Below are 17174 nucleotides of genomic sequence, written 5' to 3' on the forward strand. Positions count from 1 at the left end.
CTTACAAAATCAAATCAGCCTAATTTACTCTGCCCTTTTAAAGCAAGTGAAACGTACGTGTTGCTTTGTGATAAAAATCAAAGGTTACTTCTTCTTCCGGGGACTTCTGTAACTGCTGCTTCTCTTCTAGTAACCCTAAGGACAGGAGATGAAGCACCTAAAAGAGACAAAAATACTACATCTCATTCACTGTTCAAGGTCTGGAAAACTGGCATATAAAATAAGGATGTTTAATATAGTTCATAGAACTACTAAGGTTGGAAAAGACCTCTAGGATCATCAAGTCCAATTGACAACCCAACACCCCCAGGCCTCCTAAACCATGTCCCCAAGTGCCATGTCTACAAGTTGTTTGAACACGCCCAGTGATGGTGACTCCACCACCTCTCTGGGCAGCCTGTGCCAATGCCTGACCACTCTTGCAAATATCCAATCTAAACCTCTGTGCTATGCGCTTATTATACCCATGATAAAACACAGAAATGAGAAGAGTGCAAAGATGATACATGAAAAGTGAAATAACAATGCGAAATATAGTTTTCCTGCATATTACTTGCACTAAAATTAATTATCTTGCACACACTTTACATGAGTAACATATGAGTCTTGTCATTTTGCAGATACAAAAATCTACAAATATGTGCTTAATTCCATAATCCAAAGATTAACAGGTAAGGCAAGGCAATTTAATAATCTGTGCACTCTAGTTAACAAAACTGACTAATTCAACCAGTCTATAAATTCAGGTCCTAATGCTATATATATATAAAAAAACCACCCACCCAGAAAACCCAAAACCACAAACCCAACCAACTTCAACAATGTCATTAATTCCTTTAAAAAATAAAAATAAAAATAAAAATAAAAATAAAAATAAAAATAAAAATAAAAATAAAAATAAAAATAAAAATAAAAATCCAAACCAAAACAAACCCACAACAACAGAAAACCCATAAAGTCACTGTGGTAAAATGGAATGTTTAAATACTCACAAAATTATATTATTTCATGACTGAGGCCCCAAAGACATTTACATATTTGGAGACTTGGGAGCTTATAAGATGAAGCAACTCCAATTTCTTTAAGATTCTCAAAGGGTTACTTAGTTACACATGAAGTTTCAAGATAAAGATCAGGCAAGGAGAATTACATATTGAAATAGCTTCAGTGATGAGGCAACATGGGGGGGGAAAGCAAATAGAAAACTGAAGAATATACCCCATTTAATACTGTTGTGTTTCACATTTCAATTTTACAGTGGAGATAAATAATTAGAAATATTTTCTTTGATGGTAGGATTTATAAAGGCAGGTTTGGAGACAAAAAAATTCTTATCAAAGTTAAAGTTTACCTTTACACAGTTCGATCTTATCATATGCAGCTAATATGGTCAACACAGGAATGACCATAGGAAAAAACCAAAGCCAACCATACCATTTGGATCATAGCTTCAGTCCACAAGTGTGTTTCCAGTTCTACTGCTCTCTGAAGAATGGTCCGCAGTATGTGCATCATAACATCACAGTTCAGAATCCTCACCACATTACTGAACGCAGGACTGAAGTCTGGAGGAGGAGGTGGTGGCAGTGCTAGAAAACAGAGATGTGCAAATATATTAAAAAAACTGGCATCTCAAAGGTTGCTGGCAAAAAGTAGAGAGCACAAAACATACTAACTCCAGTGAAAGAACGACTGGACCATTAAATTAATAAAACCATGCTCAAACACAACTGTTCACCTAAGTCAGCTTTTCTCTTCAGCAAAACTAAGTTCTGATATAAAGCACATGAAAACTAAGCTAATCAAGCAATCACAAGGACTTAGTTGTACCTGTAAATGGAAATCTTTAATACTTTGCACTGCCTTATCATTTATGTATCACTAATAAGCATATAGTGTCTGTGTTTTGCATCAGATAAAGTTTTTAAGTCGTTAAACAAGACTGAGCAGTGTGGTGTCTCACATTACAGTGTGCCATGCCTAATATGGCTGGTGTTCTAAGTAAGTTCTTCTTTCTACTGGGGCATTCCAATAATTTCTAGTTACGTAAATTTTTTTCTGAGCTAGTATTGAAACTGTGTGGTATGGCATCTCACCCAGAAGCCACCTGAAATCTTGGAATCTAGTAACAGCAGCTCAATTAACGCCGCAGCCTTTCCCTACCTAGGAGCATTAACTTAAATCTTTTTTTGGTACCTGGATGCCCGTTTTCAGAAAACGTCTGTGAATGCAATGTCTCTGAAACCATCGATCTTTTGACAATTTAAACTGAATTAATTATAAAGAGTTATTGACAAAGACAACACGGGCCACATACAAGCATATGCACAGAGTATTTGTAACAAAATGGGTAGCCTCAGGGGAATACACATCGAAGCAAACAGTTATCTTTGTATTTTGGTACTGTATTGTCTGGTTACATGAATGTGAGTTTCTGACAATTACATCTAAATATTTGCATTTTTAAGAAGTTCTACAAAATAAACATCCCTGCTAACATTTTAAGTTGCTAAAGTGAACCGGGAGAAAAAAAATTAAGAACATACTGTTGAAAATCTGTCAACTGTATAAAATAAGCAGTGGAGGAAGAAACCAGAAGTAATCCAAAGATATTTCTTTTTCCTCATTATTTTCCAGCTGTCAATCTCCTGAGTTACTTACAACCAAAGGAGGTTGAGTTTTTTCAAAGAGAACGTGATTTCTGATTTAACTGTGTCCCTCCTAAATGACAACGCCAATTTATTCTTTTCCAGTTCCACAGTTTTTTAACTAAAAGGAACTCAAAGCAAATAAAATTTACTCAGAATGAGTTTTAAGCATCTTAGCTATGAAATGGCATAGTGTCCCTCATTACACAAAAATCAAAATATGCTTTAGGGTAGTAAAGATTAAGGTATTCAACTGGAAGTGCAATCTGGGAAGAGAAAAATAATTATATCTGTTACAACTCACAAAAGCAGGTGATAGTTTATTTTATTAAGTTGTTGATTGTACTTATTTGTTCCATTTACAAAGCCTTCCTCAAATTAACTCAATGCTCGTGACCTGAATGGGTAAAAGAAAACTCAAAAGGGAAATAACATTTGTGTTATAGTAGAAACATGGGTGTTTAATGTTATATATATAGATTTGTAGCTTCTAAGAAAGTCTCAAGCTACTTAAAGAATGGATACACATACTAGTTCATGGAGCAGCCTTCTCTACATGGCATTACTATGTCTCAACACTTTGCTAGAGAAACTACTCACAAAAAGTAAGCTTTTGTCTTCTAGTTACTCTGCCATTAAAAAAAACCCAACACAAAAAAGCAACCACCAAAAACAACAAAACACCCACACAAAACACAAAAAACCTCAACAGGTAAGTTGTTCATTTTGTCAGGGGGTACTATGCCATGTTTGTCTACGTGTAAATTAAACTAAAAATTTCAAAACTCCTAGCCTGTGTTTAAAGAAGGAAATGTCAGGTGCTAATTAATTACAATTACTACCCATCACAACAAATCCAATATGAACTCAAGTACCCATGATGTAAGTCCCAAGACACCTCCTAAAGTTCATTTTGTATGCACAACTACATACGCTACTGAATTGTCACATTTGTTGAGTCATCAGTTTCAAATTTTTACCTTCATCCCTGTTTTCTTGTTTTCTTCTTTTCTTCTGCGTATGTTCAGCCTACAGAAAAAGTAGTGTTGTTATATCAGCATCTCTACAGAAGTGCACAATGAAAGAATGAGAAACCCTAAACTACAAAAGTGGCAAGATACATAGTCAATACTTGGTCGTGTAACTAGAATCTTGTCGGAAATCTGTTTAAAAATATTGCATTTTGCATTGCAGTTTGCAGTAGGGATAAATAGTTGGACAGGCTTGCTTCCTCAGTAAGAGTTACAAAAGCAAAGTGTGGGGTTTTCCATTTCAAAGATAATTCTTACCCTATTTTGTTCTTAGTATAAACAGTTAACAGAGTTAATACAGAAGACACCACGGGGAAAATACTAATGCAAACCATACCATGTCAATTTGTATTAACAGTCTTCACTTCTAATGAAGTTTCATTTTGAAGTTAGCTGTGTATGCTCTTTACTGAATTGGTTTCTTTAGATTCCATTAATTTCTGAGATTCAGCAAAATTCTTTAGACATTGATAAGTATGTACTATTTTATAACCTTTGAGAGTGAATCTTACACTGCTTACCTTGCTGTGCTGGGTCTTAGTATAGTGATAAAAGAACATATTGAACTCCTTCAAGCATTCATCTTTCAGTTCATAAACTCCATGGCCAGACACACCCGGTTTCCTTACAGAGAATATTTCATGACATACAGGCTAATAACGTGTGTTCAGCACATCTTTGAATGTAAACAAACCAGTAAAACAGATTTTTTTCTAAGCAAATGCTAATAAGAAGTGGAATAGGGATGGTTGCTTCATTAACTTAAAGCGCATAAAGTGAGTACAGTTATCAGTCTTCAATTTTCAAGGCTTTTTACTACTGTAAGTCCTACCCATCAGCAAAATATTTCTAGTCTATACTATCTACAGTGCAACATATAGTAGGTAAATTATTTTTAAATTTATGGCTTAGAATTTCAGACATTGGATGTTATTGTACAGAATTCTTGCTTTCTTTAACCAAGGTACGAAACAAATAATACAAACAGCTACTTTCCAGCCAGTGAGATCTTTTGAACCTTCCATATAATTCCCAAAGTAAAATTCTCAGGTACACCTACAGTTGCCCTTGATTATTTTATATTTCATGTGGCTTTCTGGTTTGTTTAAACTATACTAAAGTAATTAAAGTTACAAGACATTTTTGTTGCAAAAATAGCAGACATTTGAACTAGTTCTTCTCAACTGCTGCAACTGATATACATTAATTGACATATATATCTCATATATGTATATGTATTTAAAAAATTAACTCCCATCTGAAAGTTACAACAAGTTAGCAACTAAATACCATCTAAACCAGTAATGAGGTGATGACTGTCAAATGTACAATGAGTCGTTAAGGAAATAAAGGGACCTTTTGAAGATTTTCCCACTAGGACCCGAGATTACTGAACTCCTGAGACTCCTCAAACTGAATTTGAAGAAAGAGGGGGGCAAAAGGAGAGAAGCAGTAGTTTCAGATATCCCATATGCTTTTCCTTCCAATGCATATTTGAAAGCATTTATATTTCAAGACAGGAAAATATTAGCTGAATAGAGACTGTACAGTGCTGCTTATTTAACCCATATAATCTAAGAGTTCTTATTTCACATTCAAGCTATTTATAAAACAATATTAAGAACTTACTTAAATGTAGCCACTTTATCAATTACATTCTCCAAGCCAGTTTCATTGTTCTCCTGGTAAAAAATTTAGTTTGGGATAAATATATAATGATTCAAATATGTTCAGTATTATGCTAGGTGTAACAAAGATAGACATAGAGATTTAGATCAATTCCCCAGTCATGAATTAATATATTTTGCCTACTGTTATTCAGAAAGCAGATATTCGTAATTGACAAGTTACAAGGAAGTACCAAAGACAGATAATACTTTCAACCATGTAAAATTTTATTTATAACAGAGCTGATGTCCAGAAACAGAGCAGTGCCTCTCCCGACCTCAACGGAGGCAAAAATCAGTCTTAGTCTCTTAAAACAGTGGATGTGGGTCACCCATTATTGGTTTCTGATAATATTCTGGGCTATTTAATTTACAATAAAACTGAAGTTTTTTGCATTGATTGCCAGCCCGGAAAACTTGCACAGACTGTAAAATCTCATCCACATCCCACTCCTTTGCTTGAATTTTCAACAGTTGGAATAGAACAGAATGGAAGTCTATGCTTTCCAATGGACCTGTACAATACTTAACTTCCAATGGATCTGCACAAGTTTAAGGGATCAAATTTATTGATGGTACAGAAGGCAGAATGGAATCCAGCTGCACGGTTCTACAGGGCCGAAACAGAAAATAATTTTAAAACTTCTCTTTGTAAATCTAGGAGAACTACAGCTGAATATCCTAAAAACTTCCACCTCTTCATCAAAAAGCACAATGCCCATACAAGCCTCTCCATATTAGACCATACTTAAATCCATGACATCTACCCCTGCATCAGTACAGTGTGTAAGCCCCTTTGTTGTGCTATTTTGGAACTCTGAAACCAACATTTGAGCTTCATATCAGAAATAAAATGCTTCCATATAAAGACATGGAAGCTAAAGAAGAAAAAAGAAATTAAGGAAAAAAGTAAATAAACTAAGACTCACATTTTCAGGCAAGGACTTGGTAATTGCACTGTGAGCCATTGGTTCAATACATAACAGATGGATGATTTCTCTCATGATAACATCTTCTTTTGTCACATTACTCACTCCAGGCACATATCTTTCCCCTACCAGAGTGAATCAAAAGAAGAAGAATGGCAAATATGACAATCATAAAGCAATTCTGAATTTTGCGCAGAGGTAATGCTATTGCTGGGATATTTAATAGTATAAATTTGCATTCGCCGTATACCTGTCCCAAGTGTCTGAGAAGAAAAATGTTTTTTAGCATAGCTTCCTAACAAAATGGGCTGAGATGGAGTTTCTCTTCATATTCTACTTTAATAGCCAATTATGAAGTTATCTAACAGCTTTTTTCTCTATGCAGCCCCTATTGCTTCCAGTTGACAAATACCTGTGTTACTGAACCATCTAAACCAGGGATTCTCTAGCATCCTCCATACCATCTATGTTAAGTCAAGTCATCATGCCTGTTTCATCAAACTGTAATAAACCATTACTACAACAGAGAGAAACAAAACTTACCCACAACATAGATGAGAATCTGTAACATCTCTTCTATTAACACATTACATTGTTTGATCAAATCCTACAAGAATTGGAGAAAACGGTTTAAAAAAAGAAAAGCAAGCAGGAATATTGGTCAAACGACACTGAGCACAACCTTCAGATGCACTACTTCCCTGAAGCACTGTACTGCAGCAAGAAACCTCCAGTGTAACAAGCTGGAAAAAAATGCCTGCACTTGTAGACGAGATATTCTGTAATTGAAGTGCAAGATCCACATGCAGGAAAAGAACAGCTAGAAATACATCCCAAATGAGGGATTATATTGAAGTTCAAGCCTCAAGAAGTAACACAACAATCCAAGAAACTTCCAGCCAAAATAAGAATGCATAACATGGCTTAAGAGACATAGAAATTTTATAGGTAAGTCATTTACGTGGATTTTGGTAGATGCCCTGTGAAATAAAGGTCAAAGAGAGCAAAAGCTATTTGCTAATCTTGAGTAAGCCTCTACAAAATCTGAATAGAAAATCATTTATCTAACCACTAGGTCCTGCGTTGACTGATTTTTAGTGTGATCATAAAAATGCAGTTATCAACAGTAGCTAGTTTTTCTTATGAATGTTCCATAAACTCAAAGCAAGAGATTAGTCAGCAGAAATACTTGCTGCTTACCTGATCTTTGGTGGGCCTGATCTTTTTGAAAGCATCAGCAAGCTCATATCTCTGCAGTATCAGCAGGAGAAACTGGTTTGGATCCATAAGAGATGCGCCTATCTATCAAAACAGCCAAACTAATATGAACATCAGTTACTATTACAGTTCTTCATTCATTATAAAAAATACTCTTTTACCAAGAAAAATATTTTAAAATCAAACAAATTTAATTAAAATTAAAAGAAGTTCCGTGGAAATTTCATGAGTCAAGCAAGCAATGATTCAGAACATTATACCTGGAGCATGATGATATCTTTATCATACATCTCTTCTCTGCATTTAACATCTTGATAATAGAATACCTGAGAAACAGGAAAACAAAATTTAAGTAGAGAAGTAAAGTAATGCACTATCAAATGTGCACCACCTAATGTCTGAGGCTTTTCTAAACTGTACAGCACCTTCCTTGAGTAAGGGAAAGTCCCATGTCTCTTTCAAAGCAAATGCGTTCTTTAATGGAAGTGAAAAATGTTTTTTTCACCTATCCAGAGAAAGTCTATGCCTTACTTCTTCATACCCCCTTCCAAGACAATATAATTCTAATGGTTGCTACTGATTAAAGTCAAAACACCCTCCTTCTCCTACCCCACTTCTCAGAGAGACAGTTCTACAGGGGGCTACCAATATTTACTTTGATTTCACCAAAGGGTCCTGTGAAAGGTAATGTCATGGTTCAGCCCCAGCTGGAAACTAAACACCATGCAGCTGCTCGCTCACTCCCCCACCCCTGTGGGATGGGGAAGAGAATCAGAAGAGTAAAAGAAAAAAAACCAAAACTTGTGGGTTGAGATAAGAACAGTTTCATAATTAAAATAAAATTATAATGATTGTTATAATAATAACAATAATGATAATATAATCCAAGGAAAAGGGAAAAAACCAGAAACAGAAATGATACAACTGCTCACCGCCTGCCAACTGACACGGCTGGTCCCTGAGTCACGATTGCTGCCTCCCTCCCCCGGCCAGCCCCTCCCAGGTAACATACTGGGCATGACGTTACATGATATGGAATATGCCTGTGGCCAGTTTGAATCTGCTCCCTTAGCTGTGCCCCCTCCCCTCCCAGCTTTTTGTGCACCCGGCAGAGCACGGGAAGCTGGAAAAGCCCTTGACTAGTACAAGCACTACCCAGCAACAACCAAAACATCTGTTTGTTATCAACATCGTTTTCATACTAACTCCAAAGCACAGCACTAGGCCAGCTGCAGTAAAGAAAAATAACTCTATCCCAGCTAAAACTGACAGGCAAACACAGAAAGTTTCTGTCATCAAAGAAAAAAAAAAAGTGAAGCTAAAGCAGGCAAAATACCAGTACTAAAGGGTAGACTCTTCCTTTAACCTCTATTCTTGCAACAAAAAAAGCCTGCAAGTTTTATAAAACGTTTGTTATGTGCAGTTATACGGCACTCAAAAGTTTAGTATGACGTCAAAATAGTTTAACTTTTGCATATAATGATTACCATACACTAAGAGATTCTTCTAATATTTTATAAGCAACAGTACTAATGGCACTTATGCAGCGATTTCTTCACCAGATCTGAAATTTGTTTACAACAGATGTCAGTTACATTAATACCATTTCACAGAGCCAGAAACAGCTGGAAGAGATCAAAATACTTACCTAATATGGGGAGGCAAGCCACTGGTGAAGCTAGAAGCAAAACCAAGTCATCTAAAATCCTACCTAGTAACATTTTTTTAGTGTAGGAGTGACCCCCATGACCTCTTTCTGCACTGGATGAAACCACCGCTGGGAGTGTTAGTGAGAAACACTTGCATATGCCATTAGGACCAACTCATTACTGAATATTGTAGGGAGTACCTGGCTTATCAGGGAGAGCCCATTCCTTCTCCACATCTCTGCAGCAACCTGAGCAACCAAGACAAGACATCGCAAGGGATATTCTATTAGCAGCTCCACTTGAAATTCCTCCTAGAATTTAAAAAAAGAAAAGGGGGGGGGGGGGAAATCAAGCAAAAATAAGTCTGTCAATGATTTTTAAAGTGTAAGTCCTAATGAACAAATACACACTGACAGCTGCAAAGTAACTTGTGCGTGTGCCATGAAAGTTAGAGCGTATAATTTTAGACTTTTTCCTTCCCAGAGTATAAATCACAAGAAGCATTGAGGGGGGAACAGAGAAAAATCTTACAGGAGGAACAAACTCAGGCAATCTTGAGATGGTTCCAGTCTTGCTTAATCGTACATGAAGACCTACAAAACCAATAGGAAAACAATTAGAAAATAAGTCAAAATCAATAACATTTCTCCTCCAACCCATTCTAAATGTTAGCTAAATCATCTACAACTCAGAAAATCCCAGAAAAGTCAAAGTTCATTTAGGAAATACTTGTTCCTTTTTTTTTTTAAGATAGAAGATCTATCGTCACAACAGTTCTTACCACTCTTACAATTTGTTATTTTATGAATAAATCTAGTAATTTAATTAATTCATTAAAACCATTTCAGTTGAGATGCTGAATAATATTAGCAAAATTTTAATTTTGCATTTAAATCATATGTCAGTAATAACTGAATTTCAAGACTACAAGGCTTAACAGACGGTATCTTTGTATCAAATGATGTGATAAAGAATCTACAGCTTAATAATAGCATATTCTAGAAAAAAGCAGCGATCACCCACTGCCGTGGTCCTTTGTATTCTGACTGGAAATCTGTCCTGGCATACTGCAAACATGTGTCTTTTAGGAGGAGTATTTTAACAGTCCTAAGATATATGTGGCTGGAAAAATAAATTCAAGATACAGTAATAATGAACATTCATTTAGGTAAAACAGGTAGATACAGAAACAGAAGCACTTAAATTCCAATGGTCCAGAGAAAACTGAAGTTCTCATTAAAACATGAAACTTTTCCTTCTTGGCTGACTTTCTTATATCTCCCCTGTTTAAAAAGTGTCCTCCAGCCTCCATGGCAAATTTTTTGTGAGAAAAATTTTCCCTTAGTGGGTCATCTGGGGAAGAGGGTTGCCTGATCATGAGAATGTCAGAAAGTCAGAGCATGACTCATCTGCGAAGCACTTAATCTAAATGCTTTCTGGAGTAAAGAAATAGAGATGGATGATAAACGCAATTCAAATAGCAACCAAAACAAAACACACCACCTACCAGCAAGAGTCCTAGAAAGCGGTAGATGGATGCTGACAGGATCTGCAGACACTCTGTAAGGTCTGCTCTCCAGAGTGTGGCCACACAAGTGAAACAGTGTCTTCTCCCGTGAGCGGCCATTTGTGCTGCAGTTCATTACAGCTTTATGACATTCGCTGTAGGCCTTGAGCAACAGCTCTTCCTAGAGTTTAATATAAATGCGTAGTGTTATATTTAAAAATCATATATATGCACTAGAATTCCTCATTTGTTTTTTCTGATCACATAAACAGTTACTAAAAGTCCACAATATAATTACTGCTGTTTCTTAATTCTGAGAAGCACTGAACTGGAGCAGTGGAGCACCCACTCAAGCTAACTGAGAATATGCTTCTGTTCCAAAAAGCTGCTCTGTCAAATGCCCTAAAATCTATGTGCTTATTTAAGCTGCAATATTTTAATATTTTTGCATAGTTTGCACCTCAAATTGGATCAAGAAGCTCCCAAACTGCTGTAGTTCTTCCTTTTTCTCCCTACTGGAAAAAAAAAAAGCCCAGCACAGGGATGAGCTCCAGCACTGATTAAGACTACTTACAGTGCAATTACCCAATTAAGGCAAATTGTCTGCAGTCCACTTTTGCAACTAAAAATGAACACAGTGTGCTTCAAAACCTTAAAATTTGACAGCGATACCATGAACCTAATTCTCAAAATTTTGAATTATGAGACATATTTTCTCTTCATGATTTGCCTGACACCCTGTGCAGCTTTGTCAGCTAGAAGATTATACTCTAAGATCCCTTCTCTCTCTGTCACACCACGGATTAATTCTTTCAGACTCACTTTTTTTGAGTATTGAACTCACTGTATTGAACAATAATGAGCTTTTTTTTAAAAAAGCTGCTATTTAAAAAGCACTCAGGAATATTCACAAAAGGTATGCGTGTAAGAATCCCAGACAACTGATACACTTACATCACAGGCACACCACTCCTGGAACATCAAAAGAATGTTCTTGAGCTGCATCTGTATAGCAATAGCTGCTTCCCAGTCAGGGTCTACCTCAATGTGCTGACCAATCTGTCTTTTTATCTCCTCCATTCCCTGAAATGGAGAGGCAACAAAATACTCAAGCTAAATCAGTGATCACAGGCTAAGAACACCACAAAATTCCATAAGCAAGTGATAAAATATAGGTTGTTCAGATACATGTAGCTAAAATTGATGAATATTACTTCTATAAAGTAAACAGTACTTTTTCACCCACCCAAGACAGGGATTGAAGAATTTACCACCGTAATTTTATGTTTATATCCACAATATTGCTATGGACAACAAGATGAGCAAACGGAAGTGCTGCAATATCTTTGTAATAGCATATTAGAAAGAAATTATTTAAATGTGTTGTACCTGCATGCAAGTTAGAATCCTTAGGAAAGAAACAAATCCTTCTAAAAACCGCTCCCTCAGACGGTCTGTCCACAATGTAGGCTTGCTGACTAAGACATACCTGTCCCCAAAGAAAACATTATCATCTTTTGCTCAGACATCTCTTCTGCTTAAGCTTGTATTTAAAGTGTTCTTTGTATTAAAATAATCAACTGCATCATCACATTACATCACCCTCTGTCTCTCAAACTCCTCTTAAAATTTTCACCAAACACTAGAGTTGCTTGGTGTGACTCCACCATTTGAAGTAAGATGTAAAAGCAAACCACCTTAAACACCTTGGAATTAAAAATAAATCTGATAGAGTAACTTGGGACCTGTAAGCATGGAACATGCTATACAGATGAGGATTATACAGCTTTTCCAGAATGATAATGAATAGAAGCCAGATTTCCCATGCTGTCTTAGAGTAGATGCATTTTGTTTATTAATGTAATTGTTACATGGAATGATATCAGTGAAAAATAATCAAAATTTGTCATTATAGAATATAGGTTTCGTATTAGAAAATTTTACGTTTCCACTGAAAAATAAAACATTAAAGTTTCATGTGTGTTTTTTGAAGGGCTTGGTTTGGGATTTGTTTTTGAAGCAGTTTTACCATCAGATTCCTGAATTGAAACACCTCATTCTACTACAAGTTTTCTAAGAATTGCTCTAGCTTCTCAGCTTTACACTTACCTGAGGTCATATATTACTGCATACACCCGGTTCAGTTTGTCCTGACTGTAACCTTGGAAGTTGAACTTGCCATTTTTGTCTAGGTACTCTGGAAGCACTTCTAGGAGTGTCTCTGTAATGATGGTGATTACATTTTGCTCCTCAATAAGATGTCGGGCCTGCAGGAAAATGAAAAATTTTTCTTCCTATTTTTGTTGAAGAGAACTGTCAAAATATTTTTTCCTTTGAATCCAGTCTTTTTGATTAGAAATTATTTTAAGCATTTGTAAAGAGTCCAAGCTACAAAACCTCCCATAATATTTATCACGTATGAACACAGTTTCTATCAACTTTGCATGTTTATTCACTCTGACAGCTTCAATGCAACAGACATGCTATTTTTTCTAGAAAGATCATGTAGGAAATGACTTTTACGTTAGTATTTCAGGCAAGAAACACAACCTTTAAAACTTACAGGTATGCATTTTTCCCCTCACAGGATTTAACGTATTTCACCCACACAAAAAGACACTTAAGCATTTTTTTGCCTACCCCCGAAAGTTTTTGAAGTTACCTAAGAAGGTAAATGTGAACAGTAAATGAACACAGAAAGTTAATGCAGACAACAATGCTGCCTAAAACTTCTACTTATTTGCATTCCCTCTGTCTTCTGCAAATTTTTTAATAATTGCTCTAGCTTCTCAGCTTTACACTTATGTGAGGTCATATATTACTGCATATACCTGGTTCAGTTTGCCCTGACTGTAACCTTGGAAGTTGAACTTCCAAGGTAAGGAATTTTCATGTAAACTCAAGCTCCTGCTTTCATATTGACCTTAACAAATCTCAGAACCATTCATTTTCAACTCAGCAATGCATAAAGACTCTCTGCCAAGTACACAGTCTGCAAAGGTGGTACTGCCAGCAATTCTCAAATTTATTTGACATTTCTAGTGGAGACAGGCCGTACATACCAGAGTAGGTACAGTGAACATCTGAACTGAGAGTGCTGTCACAGAGAGAACTCTGTCATGATCATCACTGATATATTCTTTTTGCAGTGCCTTGTAATACTAGGAAAAAAGAATATTGGGGAAAATAAATAAATAAAATGAGTGTTAATTAAAAAGGTTTACTTTTTATTTGCAAGAATTATGTCTCAATGTCCTTCTTCCTTTCTAACAGGAGCAGTTCAAACAACAAAGACAGCACAATGTCCTCAATGCACCAAAGCACCTAATATGTGCCCCACTGCCTTAATACTGAAGATATGCTCAAATTTAACTATTCCGCCAGAATAGAATCAAAATATTTTTTCTCCTACAACCAGTCTTCCCCCTGAAAAGAATTAAATATTTGAAAAAGGATCAATAAAGACATTAACTTATCATAAAACAAGTCTTCCTCCTGCAGTGAACTGCACACTTATTCCACCCCTGTCTGTAAAAGATATGTACAATGAGTAATATATGTCTTCGCTTTGTTTCAGTCCAGAGAAAACCATGGAGTGACAGTCACCTTTATCAGGATCAAAAAACATTTGGGCTTATGTTTTGTGTATTTCTTAGCTATTGTACCCAATCTTTAAAAAGAAAGACAAGTTGCCGTTCATCTGCCATTTCAAAAGATACACAAACAGTACTGCGTTCCAAATGAGCATATATACACACCTACGATTATAAGGAACAAACCAGTGACATTGGAATTAATACACTCTATAAATGCTGAGCTAGTTGTTGAACATTCATTATTTACACTGAAACAATTTTCAGGTTTGGGGGAAATTTTACAAAGCCAGTAAAAATTCATAGCATTAAAAAACCAAATAGCCATTTACCTTCACAAATTCCACAGCAAAAAGTTTTTTGTATGTAATTTCCATGAAAAAGCTACTGAAGATAAGTTCATGAAGAACCTTCCTTGCGCCTGTGAAGAGCAAATACATTGCATGTCACTTTATTGTACTAAGATGCAGCTTTTTGTGGAAAAGAACAGGTTATGAAATTATAGTTAAAAATCACTAAAAGCCTTGAAATGGTTATGAGGTATATGAACAAAGTTATTAATATATTTTTAATGTTTATTGGTAGATATATGCTTACCCTGTGTTTTAAAAAGTTACCCATATTCAGGCTACATCTTGTTAAATATTCTTCAAAATACATAAAGCAGGAAAAATTTAGGAGGCAAATTCATACCCAAACTATCAATTATTTCAGCCGTAAAAATAAGGCTGTATATAAACCATAATATAAAAACTAAAGAAATGTAACTCCACCTGCATAGCGCTTATTTGCTTTTACCCATTTGTTACACATGTGAAAAATTGATTTGCCTCTTCAGTTTACTGCAACATGGAAACACAAACCTTTATGAAGTTTTGCATCCCACAGCATCAACCTGCTTATGAAGCATGGCTTTTCAGATCCAGCTTCTTCTTTGAGACATATTTCACAAAAGATCTGGCGGAAGTCACCTATAGGGATAAAAGTATTCATTTGTACAAGAATGCTTCCATAATTAAACTATATGAGCCAACAAAATGAGAATTGCAGAGTTGTTTTATTTCAAGAAAATAAGGCACATAAGTATGAATTATTTTTAGCCATGTTTTTTCTCAGTGAGCTCCCACATACTCTCCCCTCACTAATTTCTTCCTATTATTCTTACCTACTTTATATAATAAATCCAGTGATGCAGAAAAGTATTTTATAAAGGGAAAAGCATTTACAAAGCAGATCCATATGAAGAGTTCACAACGTCAGCACAGAAATGCACAGGCTAGGCAAGTCTACACTGGTCCTTGCCTTGGGCCATGATGGTCAGTCTTTTGTAGAATTTCAGAATGTTATTTTGTATTTTCTTGCACCTATCAATAAATACAGTACTTGCCAAAGCAATTTTGGGGGTCAGCATATCGGAGTCACCCATGAGTTACTAACATTCAGAAATGAGCTCTTACATTACTAATTTCAAAAGGAGAAGGGGAGCATCATGAATCAAGTTCCTGACAACCTGGAAATAAATAGTACTGAATCTTTCTTGATCCACATCTACCTCTTGAAGCAAAACCGGGAAAAGAACAGGAACCACCAGACCACCAAAATGTTCCAGCTGAGTAGAGAACATGAAGCTATTAAAGCATCTCCATATATAATCCAGAAGAACAAGGACAAGAACGTTAAACTTCAATCTTTGTGCTCGAAGACTCTCATAAAACATATTAAAGTATCATTTTACCTATAACAACTTCCTAACCCTAAAATGCTACACACAACATGGGAGACTCGTTTTTAGTTTTAGCTTCTCTCATCAGCTAAAAAGGTAATGCTTAAAAACCTAAGATTTTGGACATTTGCTGGGGCACTGACACCAACTTGTCTGTACTCACCAAAGTCAACAGCTGAATAACAAGCTGTCAGTTGGTGTTTTAAAATAGAGCAATGTCATAAAATTGAAAAAAAATAAGAAAGATTCTCTAGGAAGAAAAATGAGGATAAAAAAAAAATCAAACTTTCAGTAGAACTAGAACTTTCCAGCAACGCTGGGGAGAGCAGCTTTTAAGCAAAGAAGTACCTGAAATAGGGCACATGTTACTAAAACTGAGGATAATAAAATTGCTAGAGGAACAGACAGAGCTCAAGCAGGGAAAGACATTTATTTTAGCAAGAAGGAACAGGAAAGTACTACTATTCATAAGCATACTGATGGATATCAGCACCCCTACTATTGTATTATTTATTTACTAATTAGGAGGAATGTGAAAATATTTTAATAAGGTAATATTGTATATAACACTACAAAAGACATTTTTTGAGAGAATTAGTTGTTCAAATACTGACATGGCATTATGGTAACAAAAATCAGTTATGCTTACTTGAATAGCTCATGAGTTTGTTCAGCCAAGAACCAAGGCGCAAGGCAAACTTCTGGTGAGCCATAACATCAGCATGCAGAACCTCCACATGAAGTGGTCGTTGAGAAACATTTTCAGAATGCCTCTAGGAATCAGGTAAATATTAGCAGACATAAAATAAAGGTAACACGAATTTTCATATTGTCTTCACCACCCATTACCTCTCCCAAGCAAAAAAAGAAATCAGTTTGATGTTGTATTTCTGAAGATATCTATCTATACCTAAGATGATGGGGTAAATACAATTTCAAAAAGTTTGCAGGCAGGCTATAAAAGCATGGAAGTACTAAGTTAAAGACTGTACAGCAGACAAATAAGTCTTTAGTATTAATAATCATGAGGTTGATTTGTTTGTTTTTTAAATGAAAAAAGTATATTAGGAAGTTACCTTGATTTCTTCTTTTGCCTCCTGACAAGAGGCATAACGTCCTGCCTTAACAGCTCTACGACCCTGTTTAAAGAAAATATTGAGTGTGAGACCAATACAAAACAAAACCAAAATGTTACAAGCCTGATCTTTG

The 17174-nt window shown here is 35.7% G+C and overlaps 1 protein-coding gene across 2 annotated transcripts in view; it reads right to left on the bottom strand.

The window, feature by feature from the left end:
* UBR1 (ubiquitin protein ligase E3 component n-recognin 1) overlaps nt 1-17174 on the bottom strand; it is a 77919-nt gene that overhangs the window by 30452 nt on the left and 30293 nt on the right. For both annotated transcript variants that reach the window (XM_075105682.1, XM_075105681.1), the window contains exons 7-26: nt 17042-17104; nt 16615-16738; nt 15106-15213; nt 14575-14663; nt 13712-13810; nt 12759-12916; nt 12039-12138; nt 11604-11732; nt 10650-10830; nt 9674-9735; nt 9343-9453; nt 7754-7819; nt 7476-7577; nt 6819-6882; nt 6276-6400; nt 5309-5361; nt 4201-4303; nt 3629-3677; nt 1435-1589; nt 58-157 (exon numbers count right to left, since the gene is read on the bottom strand). In XM_075105682.1, the coding sequence (XP_074961783.1) occupies nt 58-157; nt 1435-1589; nt 3629-3677; nt 4201-4303; nt 5309-5361; nt 6276-6400; nt 6819-6882; nt 7476-7577; nt 7754-7819; nt 9343-9453; nt 9674-9735; nt 10650-10830; nt 11604-11732; nt 12039-12138; nt 12759-12916; nt 13712-13810; nt 14575-14663; nt 15106-15213; nt 16615-16738; nt 17042-17104 (2041 nt within the window). The remainder of the gene's footprint in view (nt 1-57; nt 158-1434; nt 1590-3628; nt 3678-4200; nt 4304-5308; nt 5362-6275; nt 6401-6818; nt 6883-7475; nt 7578-7753; nt 7820-9342; nt 9454-9673; nt 9736-10649; nt 10831-11603; nt 11733-12038; nt 12139-12758; nt 12917-13711; nt 13811-14574; nt 14664-15105; nt 15214-16614; nt 16739-17041; nt 17105-17174) is intronic.

Source organism: Phalacrocorax aristotelis, chromosome 10, assembly GCF_949628215.1.
Source record: "Phalacrocorax aristotelis chromosome 10, bGulAri2.1, whole genome shotgun sequence".
Taxonomy (NCBI): Eukaryota; Metazoa; Chordata; class Aves; order Suliformes; family Phalacrocoracidae; genus Phalacrocorax; species Phalacrocorax aristotelis.